A 13,738-nucleotide genomic window follows, 5' to 3' on the forward strand; every position below is an offset into this window, starting at 1 on the left:
GCGCAAGCAATTTGAAATTTGCGCCGATGAAACCGAAACAAGAAGCGTGTGCCAGTTGCTTTCACGCTAAAATCCACTGGGCGGCACTTTGAAATTAACGCCAGTGAAACCGGAGCAGGAAGCATCCGAAAGTGTGGCGGGCCAGTTGTTCTTACCCACCGCTAGGCGCGCTAGAGTCGACTGGGCCGCTGGGTTCTATGGGAGTTCCCTCTCTTATTCATTCTTTCTCTACGCCTAAGCAGTGTTGAAATGATAAGGCAACATGGTTGAAGTAGCCTACAATTGTTATTGTCGGGTTATAAAAATGAAAAATTTGAACACTTCCTTGGTTTCTGTGCACAACTGTCTCTACTGACGTGCCTGAAGTACTATACTGAAATGATAAGGCAACATTGTTGATGCAGCCTATAATTCTTAGAATCGGGTTACAAAAACGGCAATTTAGAGAATTGCGCTTAAGTCTGGTTAACAATAGTAATGGTAGAATCCGCATTGCCCCGTCGTGGGAGGCGGTAGCTGGCAGCTGACATGGCCGACCACTAACTGGACATAGAGTTCCCTGACATTACGTTTGAGCCAACTCGGATCTCTCCTTTCATATGGGAGGGTGATATCAGAATTAGCCTGCCAATACCCTTGCATTCACTTTATCCCTAGGTGTCACAAGCTGTCTCATCTATAAAATGTAAGTTACGGATCTCCTCCCCGCTCCTCCGAATATGCTTCTACATGATGTTCGGGGCAGCGAACGCGCGTCCTTGACGAGGCCACAGCGCGACCAGCCGAGAGTACAAAAACGCATACCGCAGCACGCCCGCAGCAGTGCGCTCTGTGGAGATTCAGTCTTCCGGGCCCCTCTCGCGGCCGCTCTGGGAAAGCGTCTTGTGTTTCACCGAGCCCGAGATCAACGCATCATTCTCCTTATCTGTACGGCCGCCGCCACCGATCAACTCAGCCTTCGACGCCTCATCTAACAAGAAAGCCGCGAGAATTCCTTTTTGCCACAGACTGTTGCTTAATCGAGTATTGTTTTCGTCTTTGTTAACCTTGATCTGACTTAGTATTTTACGCTATGTTTTCTATGTAACCCTTGCCCATACTTATTATATCTGAAATGCTAGTTATCATAGTATTATTTTATCGCAGTGTTAGTTCGCTGTCGGGTTTTCCCTCTTGTCATTTACCGAGTCGTTTTTTATCACATTCCTGTAGTGGAGTTTTATTTTTTTATTGCATTCTATTACTGTGCAGTTCAATTTGGACTACTATCTATAAATATTCAATTATTTGTAAAAGAAAGTGACCTTCTTGAACTTATTTCTCAATCACACACCGACACATGTACTTCACGGTGACCAGCCTTAACTTTTAAATGTGTTCTCAAGCCTCATAGAGGGACGACGGGTAACCGTAAAGGAGATCCCGCGCCTCTGTTGACCGTAAAGGCGGAGGTTTGTGACACTAGGCCAAGCATGCACGTTCATACGGCTCGGTTAAAGCGGGGCTTTATATTTTGGCTGGTAGCCTACGCTGTCGAGAGAGAGAGAGTCTCTCTCGAATCCACTGTCAGCGCATACCATAAGCTGCCGTCCAATCCAATACCACTTCAACTCCGCTAAAGCTTGTCTTCCTTCCCGAAAAGAAACCTTATACCAATGGGTCAATAGGTAAACCTCTTTTGATAGTCCTACATCCCAAAAATAAACTGCTTCCCAACAATGCATACGTGGTCTATGGTTTCTGGCAGCTTACAAATGAGACACTGCGAACCCCACGGGACTAGACATCTAATTCCCTCTAAAAATGTTTTAACCGACAAAGTTATTCTGTGCAGCTTAAAGTCTTTGCTGCAGGCTGTACTTTCATTCTTTTAACCCTTTTTAGTGCATCATCTCCGGGGCCTCCACCGTACAAGGATATGTACAAAGGGACAGGAAATACCACATCGCACAAATCATTTTAAAGCTTATTCTTCTTCACTTCATACAAGTACGGTTTTATTTGTACGGTTATCGCTCCCTCCTCCACTTCATCAGATCGGCCAGCCTTTCTTGACTCATTCAACCCCCCCCCCCCCCCCCCCCTATTTTTCTTTCGCCACAAAAATCTTTTTTATGCCTTGAGAGCAGTGTTATAAAAAGAAAGAAAGAAAGAAAGAAAGAAAGAAAGAAAGAAAGAAAGAAAGAAAGAAAGAAAGAAAGAAAGAAAGAAAGAAAGAAAGAAAGAAAGAAAGAAAGAAAGAAAGAAAGGAAAAGCGGGGAACCTGCGCTGCCTATGCGGCGCTGAAATTGCTCTACTCGGTGTCTAAAACTGCTGCCGCCAGTCGCTTGGCGGTTGGCGCGGATGTACAAACGCGAGACCACGGCGTTTGGCTGATACATCCCTTGCCAAGCTGCTCCTGGCGTAGCCCAATTACCTGGAAGCGACAGCTGTGGCTACTTCTGCGTTCAGTGGGATGGCGCTTCATCGGAAAACGTGCAAGCAGAAGTTTGAAAATAATTTTTATGATTGCACAGTACACCTACAATGTTGTCCTTTAGCGGAGAAAAGCCGAGTTCGCCCTAGAATAGATCGCGAAAATATTAAAATTCATTTCAAAGGCGACATATCTTTAAAACAGCGCAGTGCATGCGTGTGCACGGGAGTATAGTCCCTGCCTGCCGGCACTGGATGAGAGCGCGGCCCACAGACACAGAAGCACATAAACACAAAATTATCGGAACAATTTTGCTCGTCCCATGTAAGCACTTATGTAGGCTGCCTACATGAGTAGTACATACATTCTACATACTTAACCTGCACAATTCGAACAAGACTGATGAAGAATGTGCAGCGTCATTTCTGAAACCGAACATACCCATAACCGGTAATGTGTCAGCTGATGTTTCTCAGAATAGCACAAGCTTCTCCTGCAGCCAGACATATTGTCACGCGACATACATTGGTCGAATAGTACAGTCTCCAAAAGCATGAAAAGAAATTCCCAAGCACTATTACAAGCGAATGACAGCAATTTGCAGGCGACGGCGCAAACGTTACCTGTGTGGCTGCTTCCGGCGTCCGCGCGCGCGAGCCGCAGTGAGATTTGCGCAGGTGAGTGGCGCAGCTGGCAAGTTTCTTCCGAGGTGAAGGTTTTACCAAAGATGTTGAGCTTTTTTATTCCAGTCACGCCCACGATGTGGGAGCACCTGAGACAGAAAATGCAAGTGAAGTAGCAAAGCCATCTGCCACGACCTGATATGGCACACGATACGCAGTACAGTCAACAAGCAGCTAGCTATATGTGGCTATATGGCATTGTTTCACTCTGTAAAGAACTCATGTAACAAATCAGCCTTCTACGTTTAAGATTGCAAAACACACACACACACACACACACACACACACACACACACACACACACACACACACACACACACACACACACACACACACACACACACACACACACACACACACACACACACACACACACACACACACACACGCGCGCGCACACGCACACGCGCACGCGCACGCACACACACACACACACACACACACACACACACACACACACACACACACACACACACACACACACACACACACACACACACACACACACACACACACACCTGTGATAACAACAGTTACGTAGAAAGGATACATAAGAGCTTACTCCGACGATCTTGACTGCAAAGTTTCCGCCGTCCTTGCTCTAGTTTTCTTGGCCGCCAATGAAAACTAATGAGGCATGTCGCAGCTAACAGCAGAACAGTTAGCGTTTCTCTTTTCAGGGCCCACAAATATCTGGAAAAAGCGCTGCGACAAACCACGTACGAGGCTTTTGCTCTGTTATATTGCTGCCGTGTGCGCCGAAATTCCGCCGCGTACCAGAGATGTTCTCGTCGCTTCGGAGTTAAAATGCGTACGTAATCAACAAGTGGTACACTCCGACACAAAAGCCAGTTATGTTACGTCAACGACAGGCTACTTGCACTATACTTGCACCGTGAACCAATTTCGAATAATTCCACTTTTTTCAAAGTGCGTGCGCTTTAGTTGAGCAAACGCGCGCATAGCGGCGAAAAAGGTTTGGGATGGTTCCGGTGGCTCCATCTCTGGGGCACTCAAACAAGTGCGTCAGCGCCCGTCTTCAGGTGCTTGAGAAGAAAGTGTGCGATGTCATTGAGATACCGAACTTTACTTGTTGAGAAACTTCGACAGGTAGTAGCACAGTCGCTCACTCTTCGACCGTTGTGTGGTGGACGGGCGCACGCGAAAGCAGCGGTCGATTCTTCTGCGAGCGTTTGTCAATTTGTCCGATTTCTGTCGGCGAGCGCCAGCATGAAAAGCGAACTCTTGTTCCGACAGGTGAGCTTTAATTCATAATACTAAGTCTGCGTGAAGTTTATATGCTGAATATCGTGTCGCATGCAGAATTCTTCACGCAAGCGGAAATTGCAGCATACTCGAAAGTACTACCTGGTGCTACCTTCCGTGTTTCGGATTCCGTTGCGCGCTCGCGACTTCTACGCATAATATTGCCGTCAGCTGTTGTAGGTTGCTACGCGTGGTAGGTTATGCAGGAGTATTTACGGGTAGTTACTGCACGTAGCCCGTATAAACCCCCAGTAGAATAATCGTTTCGGCTGCCCTACGTTCATAATCTTCCAAAGGCTGTCTTAATGCAGCTGATAACTGTAAGGCGATAAACACTGAAGATGCTGTTGGTTGGTTCAAACAATGGTTCGCCTCTTGGCTCGCCCAATAAGCTAGAATTTGCTCTCCGGATAGTATTCATGTACCCGGCGATTAACGGAAGTAAAAAAAAAAAAAAAATAGTAATTAGGAGATGATTACTATCAAAGCCTCCTTTAGTATTAGTATCATGTTAGTATATAAGGATTAGTATATAAGTGCGTAGTTAGAGAACGGTTTTCGAAAGTTATGTTTAAAGAAGCATTACATATGGTTGCATGTTGCACGGCTTTCAAACAGGCGCGCGACGTCAAAGTTGCAAATTTCGAGTCATTCTCAAGTACCGCCTTTTCCATGTCTTGTGGTCCGGGCGACTATATTTGGCACACTTGTGCAAAGCGGCTTCGTTCACGCACAACGTCGTACATTTGGATGCTAATGGTTTCCTGTGTCCTTGTAGCTCTTTGACCAAAAGAGCTGCACTTACAGCTACCTTCTTGCCGACCTGAACACGAAAGAAGCGCTTCTTATTGACCCAGTTTTGGAGCAGGTTGAGAGAGATGCGAAGCTTATCAAGGAGCTTGACCTTCGCCTCGTTTACGCAGGTTTGTATTTATCTAAAAGTAAAATCTCAGGATGTGCATTGATGTGCATCTGACTTTTTGGAGTAGTGCCTTAATACTGTGAAGTATGGTAGTAACACATATTGCCAATTAATATACAGTAATGACATAACAGCTGTGTACATACTGATGTTACAGTATATATGTGCAGTAATTCCCCTCAGCTAGGCCTTACCAATAAAAAAAAAAAAATGAAGTTGCACTGTACTTAATGTAATTTGGAGAGCCTTGGGCAAGGAACGTTTGTGGCTGCTTTAAATCTGCATTTCATTGTGACATTTTTTTCGTCTTGCAGCAGATGTCGTTGCATTGAAAAAGTGTTCCGACAACTCAATTGAGAGCAAGGCAATGTATTATCCTTAAAACTAATTAGTAACCCTCTTCAAGTGGTGTCTACACATTATCCGTATGTTAGCAAAAGTGGATGACCGAGACACACAATGTTTGTAATTTTATCGTTTGAGATTTCTAAATGCTGTTGACAACACTTTGAGGTCATCTCAACAGCTTTTCCTTACCAAGATTGACAAGTGTAGAGGTGTTTGGCGATTGTGAATCCTGCTATGATCTGCTTTCGGACTAATACCTCCCCATGCTACACGGGCGTTTTCAATGAGCATTGAGAAATTTTCCTCATGTGCGCTATGAGGGTGTCGACAGCTTTCGAGTTTGCTTGAAATCTCAAGATCGATTGAGGAAGCAGCTTGAAGGCAAGCAGGCTCGAGCTCGATTGCACTTGAAAGTTGCAGTGTTACAACCTCGATCTACATTAAGTTGAATGCAGATCGAGTTCAATGAGGATCAAAACTGTCCGTGTGACAGGGGTATAACCCAGACGAGCACTTCTACCTGCTGCCAAACATTACAGAGCCGCGCAAGATATTTCTTTGCTTGTCCGATGTATGCCATCTCCAATTGAATGATAAAATGTAGTCTGGAATTTTCTGTGCATCCAATACAGTGCGCGTTTCAATTTTAGACAACACTTTCAATGTTCTTAGAGTGTGTGAACTTTTCCTGCCAACTGTGCTCGTGCAAACTAATTTACTTACAGCCTTTTTTGTTATTGTTCATTCATTCTGGAGATCTGTGAGACCAGGCTTTGCGAATTATTACTGCTGACACATCCATGTGTGTGAAAACTACTTGTGCAGTGAACACACATGTCCATGCTGACCACATCACTGGCTCAGGGAAGCTGAAAGGAATTCTCGAGGGCTGTCGCAGTGTCATCTCGGCTGCATCCAAGGCACAGGCTGATGAGCATCTCAAACCAGGCGATGTGTTTGGAGTTGGTTGCATTAAACTGGAAGCTAGGGCCACTCCTGGCCACACAAATGGTGTGTAAAATTGTACATCATTTGTAAATGCTGGAACGTAGATCAAATGCTTACTGAGGGCAAAGGTTTGACACTTCGTTAATGGCTTCCATTTTAACGTAATATCTTCGATGAAGGTAGTTCAGCATTTGTTAAAACTGAATAAAACACACAAAGCATCATTTCACTGGGAAGCTTGAAAAGGTGGGTCCCAAGTGTGATGTTGGAAGGGAGAGGAGGCTCAACATAAAACCTGCCCTGGAGGTAACAAAACTGCTATTTGAACATCAAGGAACGCTGTTGCTATGTTGGCTGTTATCAAAATTCTTTCTTCAGTCCATTGATGTGTTATGGTTTACGAAGGCACACAAAATGCAACGGCCTAGCAAAGTGGCTTGCCACAATGTTTGGCGAATAAAATATCAGCACGCTGTTTCAGCTGCTCTTAGGTTTTGGTTCGTGATCATGTTCTGAAACCAAATTAAGCACACAGAAACAACTAAGACTAACATCTGTAATGAGCTTTTAACTGAGAACACAGTTATGTGTAAATCTTGGTCTAGGTACAATTGGTAAGCTTCTTGGACTGTCATTTCTGTACGGTATGGTCTTCTGTTATGGGGAGCATTCCATATTGTGGTCACTGTGCTCCGCGAAGCGCCCGCATTGATAACCAGCGAGAATTGACAGCAACAGGTGCGTGCAGAGGGCGGAGTCAGCTTCTCATCATCCATTACAGTGCTTTGTTGGAGCTTAGCTTGCAGAGGTAGAAAATCTAGAGTGCGAAGACTGAGCAAAATGAAAAAACTGATTTTCCTCGCAGCTGCGTGGAGAACAGTTTTTACAATACAGTTGAATCTTGTTGTAACAAAGTTAAAAGGCCTGGTGATTTACTTCGTTATAGCCACTGCTTCGTTATAGCCCGCTACATGGGCTTCTAAGAGAACTTTAGAAGGTAATCATCATTTCTTCTATATTTATTATGTCATTATACTAAACTTCGACTGTATATACTTCTCATTTTTGATTCTTCCGAAACAATTTTTTGGCTATACAAAAATAGAGCAGGAAAGATACCTCTTGTCTTTGTTGGATTTTTTTGTCCGAACTTCGGGGGGGATTTATATTGCATAAGCATGAACAGTTAATCGAGATGTTTTCAGAGCATTGTGCATTGCCGTGTTATGGTCACTTTCGGTTGGTATTTTGTGCATTTTGCGTTTGTAGTAGAAATGAACATGTGTGTGGTTGCACTAAATAAGGGGCCCTGAAATGGTAATAGCAGTAATATTATATTGCAAAGAATCCATGGTCTTTGCGAGTATTCGATTCAAATATAAGGATGCTGCATGGAGCCTATAATTTAAAAGTCAATTTTGAGATGTGCTTCTCTTAGCCGGCCACAGCTGGTTAGGGTGACACATCCCTGTTTAGTCCTTTCCCAATGACATCACCAGGGAATTCTGGGCGCACGCATTTGGATGCTCCAAAGTGACATGAACAGTGAAATGGGGAACAGCAAAATGCCACCGCAACGTGTTTTCTTTATTTTTCTTGCTCGGCGGCATATGCTGAGTTGAGGGAGAGACGAGGACTGTTATTTTCGATTGCTGATATCTTCGGTGTTATTGATGCTAGCTTAAACATTCTTTTGTTGTGGAGAGGACCAATGGAATACCTATTGCTCGTGCATGTTTTCTAGCTTTCCATAGTCCCTTTAAGGCACACCATTATGCATACCACGCGATACATGGTCGTTAATGATCATGTTGTGGCATAAGTCATCATGGCTAATTTATTGCTGGCAATTGGTGTGTAGAAACTAGTTTTCATATAGCAGCAAGTTGTGTGTGTGAGATACCATGCGATGTCACCAAACCAGAAGATGTGACCAAATGGGAAGTAAGCTGAAGCGAAGCGATGCCACAAAACTGAAGAGAGTGCATGAAGTGCCGTCATTGGACTGGAGTCTTCTGGCAACGCTAGTTTCTAATGATTTCATATTGAATGCCTAGACAATTTTCAGGATGGTTTGTGACAGCACAATGAACCGCTTGAACTGTTGTCGGAACACTTTCGGTTCTTTGACATCACTTTCAGTTGCCACTTCTGGTTCAGCGGTAAACTTTATGTGCCATACCTGGTTTTGCTTGCCACTCCTAGTCTGGTAATGTCACTTTATGGTGAATTCGAGTGGAAGAGCAGGTGCACTCGAGAGTACTTCAAAAGTGCTCTCAGACAAGCGGGCGCCCTCCAGTGGGAGAGCAGGAGTAGAATCACTGGCTTCCAGTGGTAGAGGAGGAGGGCTTTTCCTCTGCTGAGAGCACCCAAGTGCACTCCCGGCTGCTCTTTCGTCTAAAGCGAGTGTAGAGGAAGTCACATGGCATAAAGCGTCATATCCGCACCACCTTTTTTTTTTTTCTCTCTTGAGTCGGCAACGCTCAAAATGGCGCGGCAAAGCGTTGGCGCTTGGCGAGCAAAAAGCATTGCTCAGGTGCTGTATGCATGTTTGAGAGTCGCTGCTGGCCTTCTTCACGGATTCACGGAGCATTGGCCTCTTCTCGGGTTGTAACTGCCGCCACTGCAGGCAGGCGGAGAACGCTGGGGAGAGAAGTGTGGTCACGTGGTCGTGGCGCGCAATTCTCGATACGCAGAGTGTGTTTCCGTGGGAGGACAGTTACACCCTCGCTCGGCATGCTCCTGTACTGCTCTGCAATGCTTGACGCCTCTGCTCTCATCCCTCCAACTGAATGCACCATTAGATTCTGTAACATCACTGTGGGCATGTTGATGTCGCATGTATGCGATGGCATGCCTTCTCAGTCATGACATTGCTTGTCATGCTTAGTGCATCTCATCATGCACATACTCGTCACAATACAGAACATGGTTTCCATACACACCTCTCACCAGCAGTAAAAAGTGATGACTCATGTCATGATCTCCAATGACCATGTTTCATGTGGTATGCATAATTAAACATCTTAAAGTGCCTGCACATGCCTTGATTGCTAAGAGCACAGAACACTCCATGTACTGAACCATTGTGATAGCAACACAGTGCACAAAGCCAGTAAAACACCATGACAGGCTTTCTTTATGCTTCCCCACTTCCCCATAATAACTGCCCTGCTGCAGCACCAGGAGGTTGTTGTCATAAGTTTAGAGCAGAAAGTGGATGAGAGAACGTGTCTCGATTGTATCACTTTTGGTATAGCGGAAAAATTGGTTCAGCACATTTAAAAACAAAGTATAATTGCAGAAATACTCGTTTATTATAAAGCTGCAAGGAAGAGCTTTTTAATTTTAGCACAATCTCTGTGTTTCAGATATTTTAACCTCTGCAAGCCAGTCAGCAGAATAGCGCTGTAGCAAATTACGTAAAGCTGACTCCACCTTCCGCACTCACTTTGCATGCACCTCGTGTCGCCCGTTCTTGCAGGTTATGGATAAGGACACTAAACATGGCTGCCAGACTACGGGGTGTTCTTTTAAACAGTATTGTACATTTCTTTATTTGATGATTCTGAAAACTTGTGCATCATTCTGTATCTGTGATAGTGTCATTGCTGGAATAACTCTGCTTCAAGACCTCAAGACTATGAAGTATTCTAATCATTCGTTTTTTTTTTTTTTTTTTTTTTTTTTTTTTTTTTTTTTTTTTTTTTTGTGCTATATGTCTGCTTCTAGGCTGCATGACATATGTGTGGCATGACCAAAGAAAAGCCTTCACAGGTGACGCATTGCTTATTCGTGGTTGTGGGAGAACAGATTTCCAAGAAGGTATGTGCCTAACCAATTTTTTTCTGCAATAAGTAGTACAGTCAGATTGCAGACTCCGGAAATTGTGGGCAATGTGAAATATTTCTCATTGAGTAACTATACTGCTTTAAGTTTTGCTTTTTTCCTACACTGTACTAAACAAAAAAACAAGTAAGGAATGCCAGTACATGTGCTCGTGTAGTGGACATCTTTCAATATGGATGTCTTAGATAATTTAAATTTACGAGTCTTCTAATGCCAAAGAAATCAGGTTTTGCTTAGCGTTTTATTATTTTCTACAGAACATTTTTTTGCTGAGCATTGCCTCCCCCTCCTTCCTCCTCAATAATTCTGTTACTACTTATCAGCTTTACCTGTTGTAAAACATCTTTGAGTGAAAAAAATAAACTGGAATGCTTTGAACGTACAAGATGCCCAGAGAAGTAAAAAAACCTTGAAAGCATCTTCTTCAGGTGTTGAAGGTACAATTGGTCTGGCAGGGCTAGAAAATCTTTTGTAGGATTGTGTTAGTGTGCCTTGAATTGTTGACATGACATAGAGGTTCATAGCTTACTATTTTTACAGGGAACTCGGAACGACTGTATGACTCTGTGCACTCTCAAATACTTAGCTTGCCAGATGACTACAGCTTGTACCCAGCCCATGACTACAAAGGTAAGAGAGTACACTGTCCTTCAGGTTCAACATGGCTTGGGCATAATCACAATAAAGGCGATTAAAGAGCCAGATTTTGTACCTTATTTGTACCTTATTTACTACCATTGCTTGTTAGTATGAAGCAGTTTCGTTTGCCTTGGAAAGGTTTGATGCATATTATTTGGTAGTATGTGTAAAGTTTTATTTCTGCTTTCACTTTTCCGGTCGAAGTGCTGCTTGAAAAATCAGAGGTTTACACCACTGTACGTAATATTGTGTCCTGTACTGCTATAATAATTTGTGGGTTCCTGATGCAACGCATGGGCTATGAGGAATGCCGTAGTAGACTGCTCCTGACCAATTTCAACCACCTGGGGTTCTTTGTGCGGTGGCAGTACACATTTTGCGTCTCGCCTATTAGAAACGCTGCCATCACAGCCAACACTGAATTAATATCAGATGGAACATCATTTTAAGGTACTGAAGCTTCATAAGGTATCCAAACTAGATGTTGCCAGTTGTGTATGTAGTCGTTTGTAAAAAAAATTAATAAAAAAAATGTAGGTAAAAACTAATGGTGCACGAGGGACCTTGCAATGCATACATCTTACAAAAGCAACACGATGTCAGTTGAGCACTAGCTTCCCTCGAGGACGTAGAGAAGAGCAGCAGCATTACTTGCAATTTCATTACTTAGTTCGATTCTTAAAATTTACTGCTAATGAGTACGTTTATTCCTTTACTTGAGGGTGCTTTACGTTTGCCTTAGTGGTACCGTATTTTGTCAATTGATTTGAGTGTTTGCTTGCAGGCCAGACTGCCACTACTGTCGGAGAGGAGCTCAAATACAATCCTCGTTTGACAAAATCTAAGGCTGAATTTGTGGATATAATGAACAATCTCAACCTCAGCTACCCCAAAATGATAGGTATGGCTACTTTCCCATTTCATCTACAGCTTCTATTTTCTGCTTCAACAGAACACAGAAGGCTTGTCTTGAATTCCATTAGACAACTCTGTATAGACTGAAGGTGTACAAATTTCATTCCCTGGCCTTCAGAGACAATTTAGCTTCAGCAAAAGCAGGGAGGCAGTTTGAATGAGCATGCTAGCCCAACTTGCTTCCCTACGAAGTTAACTAACTGAATGAGACTGCATTCCAGCTTCAGATGGAAAATCTTGACGTCATTATTATGCACTTTACCAAAATGGCTTTGACGCTTGGCCTCGGATGTTTTGGACAGTGGCAATATTAGGAAAAAGGCTGGTATTTGCAGCTGTTGTATATATGGAGGGTGCATCATATGTTGATTTAATTGAGGTGCAAGCTAGCTATGCAGAGGTTTGTATGTTCAAGCCAGTTCTGTTACTTTTGTGTCAATTCCAGACAAGGCAGTTCCGGCCAATTTGGTCTGTGGATATCACGAGTTTGCCGACAGCTCTTGAACATGGCTACTCTGTGCACCGTTTACAGCACCCTCTGAAAACAAGCTTTTGGAACACTGGTAATTACTTCCCATAGCTATGCACTAGTATATTTTGCCTGCAACATAGAATTCAATCATTGTCTGCAACATTTCATATTCAGTCCTTAGAACATTCAATATGAAAAAAATTGTACAAAAGAGACCTATATCTGCAGATGTGATGCCGTTTAGAAAGAGCAATAAAAATATTTTGTCCAGCATCGTTGTGTAAAAACTTGTCTTGCATTATTGTGGTAACTGTTACAACACAAACTTGCAGTGAATTCTCTTTACAGGCACATATGCAAGCCATAGTTAGCGAACCAATCATTCATGCACCACTTCTGCTCATCAGCTAGACAGGCCTCAACCACAATTGCAAGGACAGAGTGGTTTCTCTGGGGAGGGGGAGATCGTATCAGTGGTGTAACCCGTTGGAGTCGGAAAGTGTTTCTGGTTGTCCCGCTGCCTGGTGACAATACTATTCTATGGCTGGGCTTGGAAATAGTCATCGTGGAAATAGTCATTGTTAATGAGCTCAGGAGGCAAAGCACAACTGCCACCTTTGTCTTGTACAGCACCAAGTCGGCAAGTGTGAGCAGACCACAGCACATGTCGCACCGATTAACCTTCGATTGTTCCAATGAAAAAAAAAAGGAAAAGAGCATAACACTTTGAAGTTGCAAAAAGTGGCTTAGCCACAAATCCTATTGAAGGAGCGTTATACTCCAGCGGCAACCAAAAATAAAAAGAAGGGGATGCGACGGGAAAGATACAGAGCGCAGAAAATTTCTGGGAGTTTCCGACACTCCCCCCTGGCTTGTATGTGCAACTCCACTATGCTTAAAACATTAGTATTATGGTATGATGCCATACAGCACAATGCGTTGAGGTTACCAAAGCTTGCTACGATGAGAGTTTTTTATGGTGCAAGGGCAACTTTGGCCAAAAATCGCCATGCACAATAGGGCATTTTGTTTTGCACAAGGTGGGGTCAAGACTTATTTGCCAAGCAGCACGTAGTCACTGCATTAAGGCAGGCACCCAGCAGCCCTAAGGCACACCTCCCATATGCGAGACAGATAAAGCTACACATGGGCAACAAGAGCTGCTGTAAAAGAGGGCTTTGCACTTCATTTCGACCACCCTGGGATTTAGACTCCTTACAGTTTCCATTCTTGTTAAAGAAAACTGCCACGAGCTCCACTTGGGATATAAAGGCCAAAAC

At 43.7% G+C, this 13,738-nt stretch overlaps 1 protein-coding gene across 1 annotated transcript; it reads left to right on the forward strand.

Moving 5' to 3' along the window:
* The first annotated feature begins 4,117 nt into the window (after positions 1–4,117).
* Positions 4,118–12,731, forward strand: LOC146185961 (persulfide dioxygenase ETHE1, mitochondrial-like). Its single transcript, XM_084606883.1, has 7 exons — positions 4,118–4,356; positions 5,144–5,288; positions 6,461–6,646; positions 10,316–10,408; positions 10,973–11,062; positions 11,856–11,972; positions 12,432–12,731. The coding sequence occupies exons 1-7, from the start codon at positions 4,165–4,167 to the stop codon at positions 12,488–12,490; spliced, it is 882 nt and encodes a 293-aa protein (XP_084463009.1). The 5' UTR covers positions 4,118–4,164; the 3' UTR covers positions 12,491–12,731.
* The last annotated feature ends 1,007 nt before the right edge of the window (positions 12,732–13,738 follow it).

Source organism: Amblyomma maculatum, chromosome 6 (genome assembly GCF_055883805.1).
Source record: "Amblyomma maculatum isolate TAMU_Amacu chromosome 6, ASM5588380v1, whole genome shotgun sequence".
Classification (NCBI taxonomy): domain Eukaryota; kingdom Metazoa; phylum Arthropoda; class Arachnida; order Ixodida; family Ixodidae; genus Amblyomma; species Amblyomma maculatum.

Bases quoted from the DNA above. Each gene is read 5' to 3' on its own strand.
- LOC146185961 (XM_084606883.1), top strand. From the start codon at position 4,165: ATGTCATTGAGATACCGAACTTTACTTGTTGAGAAACTTCGACAGGTA. The intron at 10,409-10,972 runs GTATGTGCCTAA...CTATTTTTACAG, and splicing joins GAGAACAGATTTCCAAGAAG to GGAACTCGGAACGACTGTAT. The intron at 11,063-11,855 runs GTAAGAGAGTAC...GTTTGCTTGCAG, and splicing joins CCCAGCCCATGACTACAAAG to GCCAGACTGCCACTACTGTC.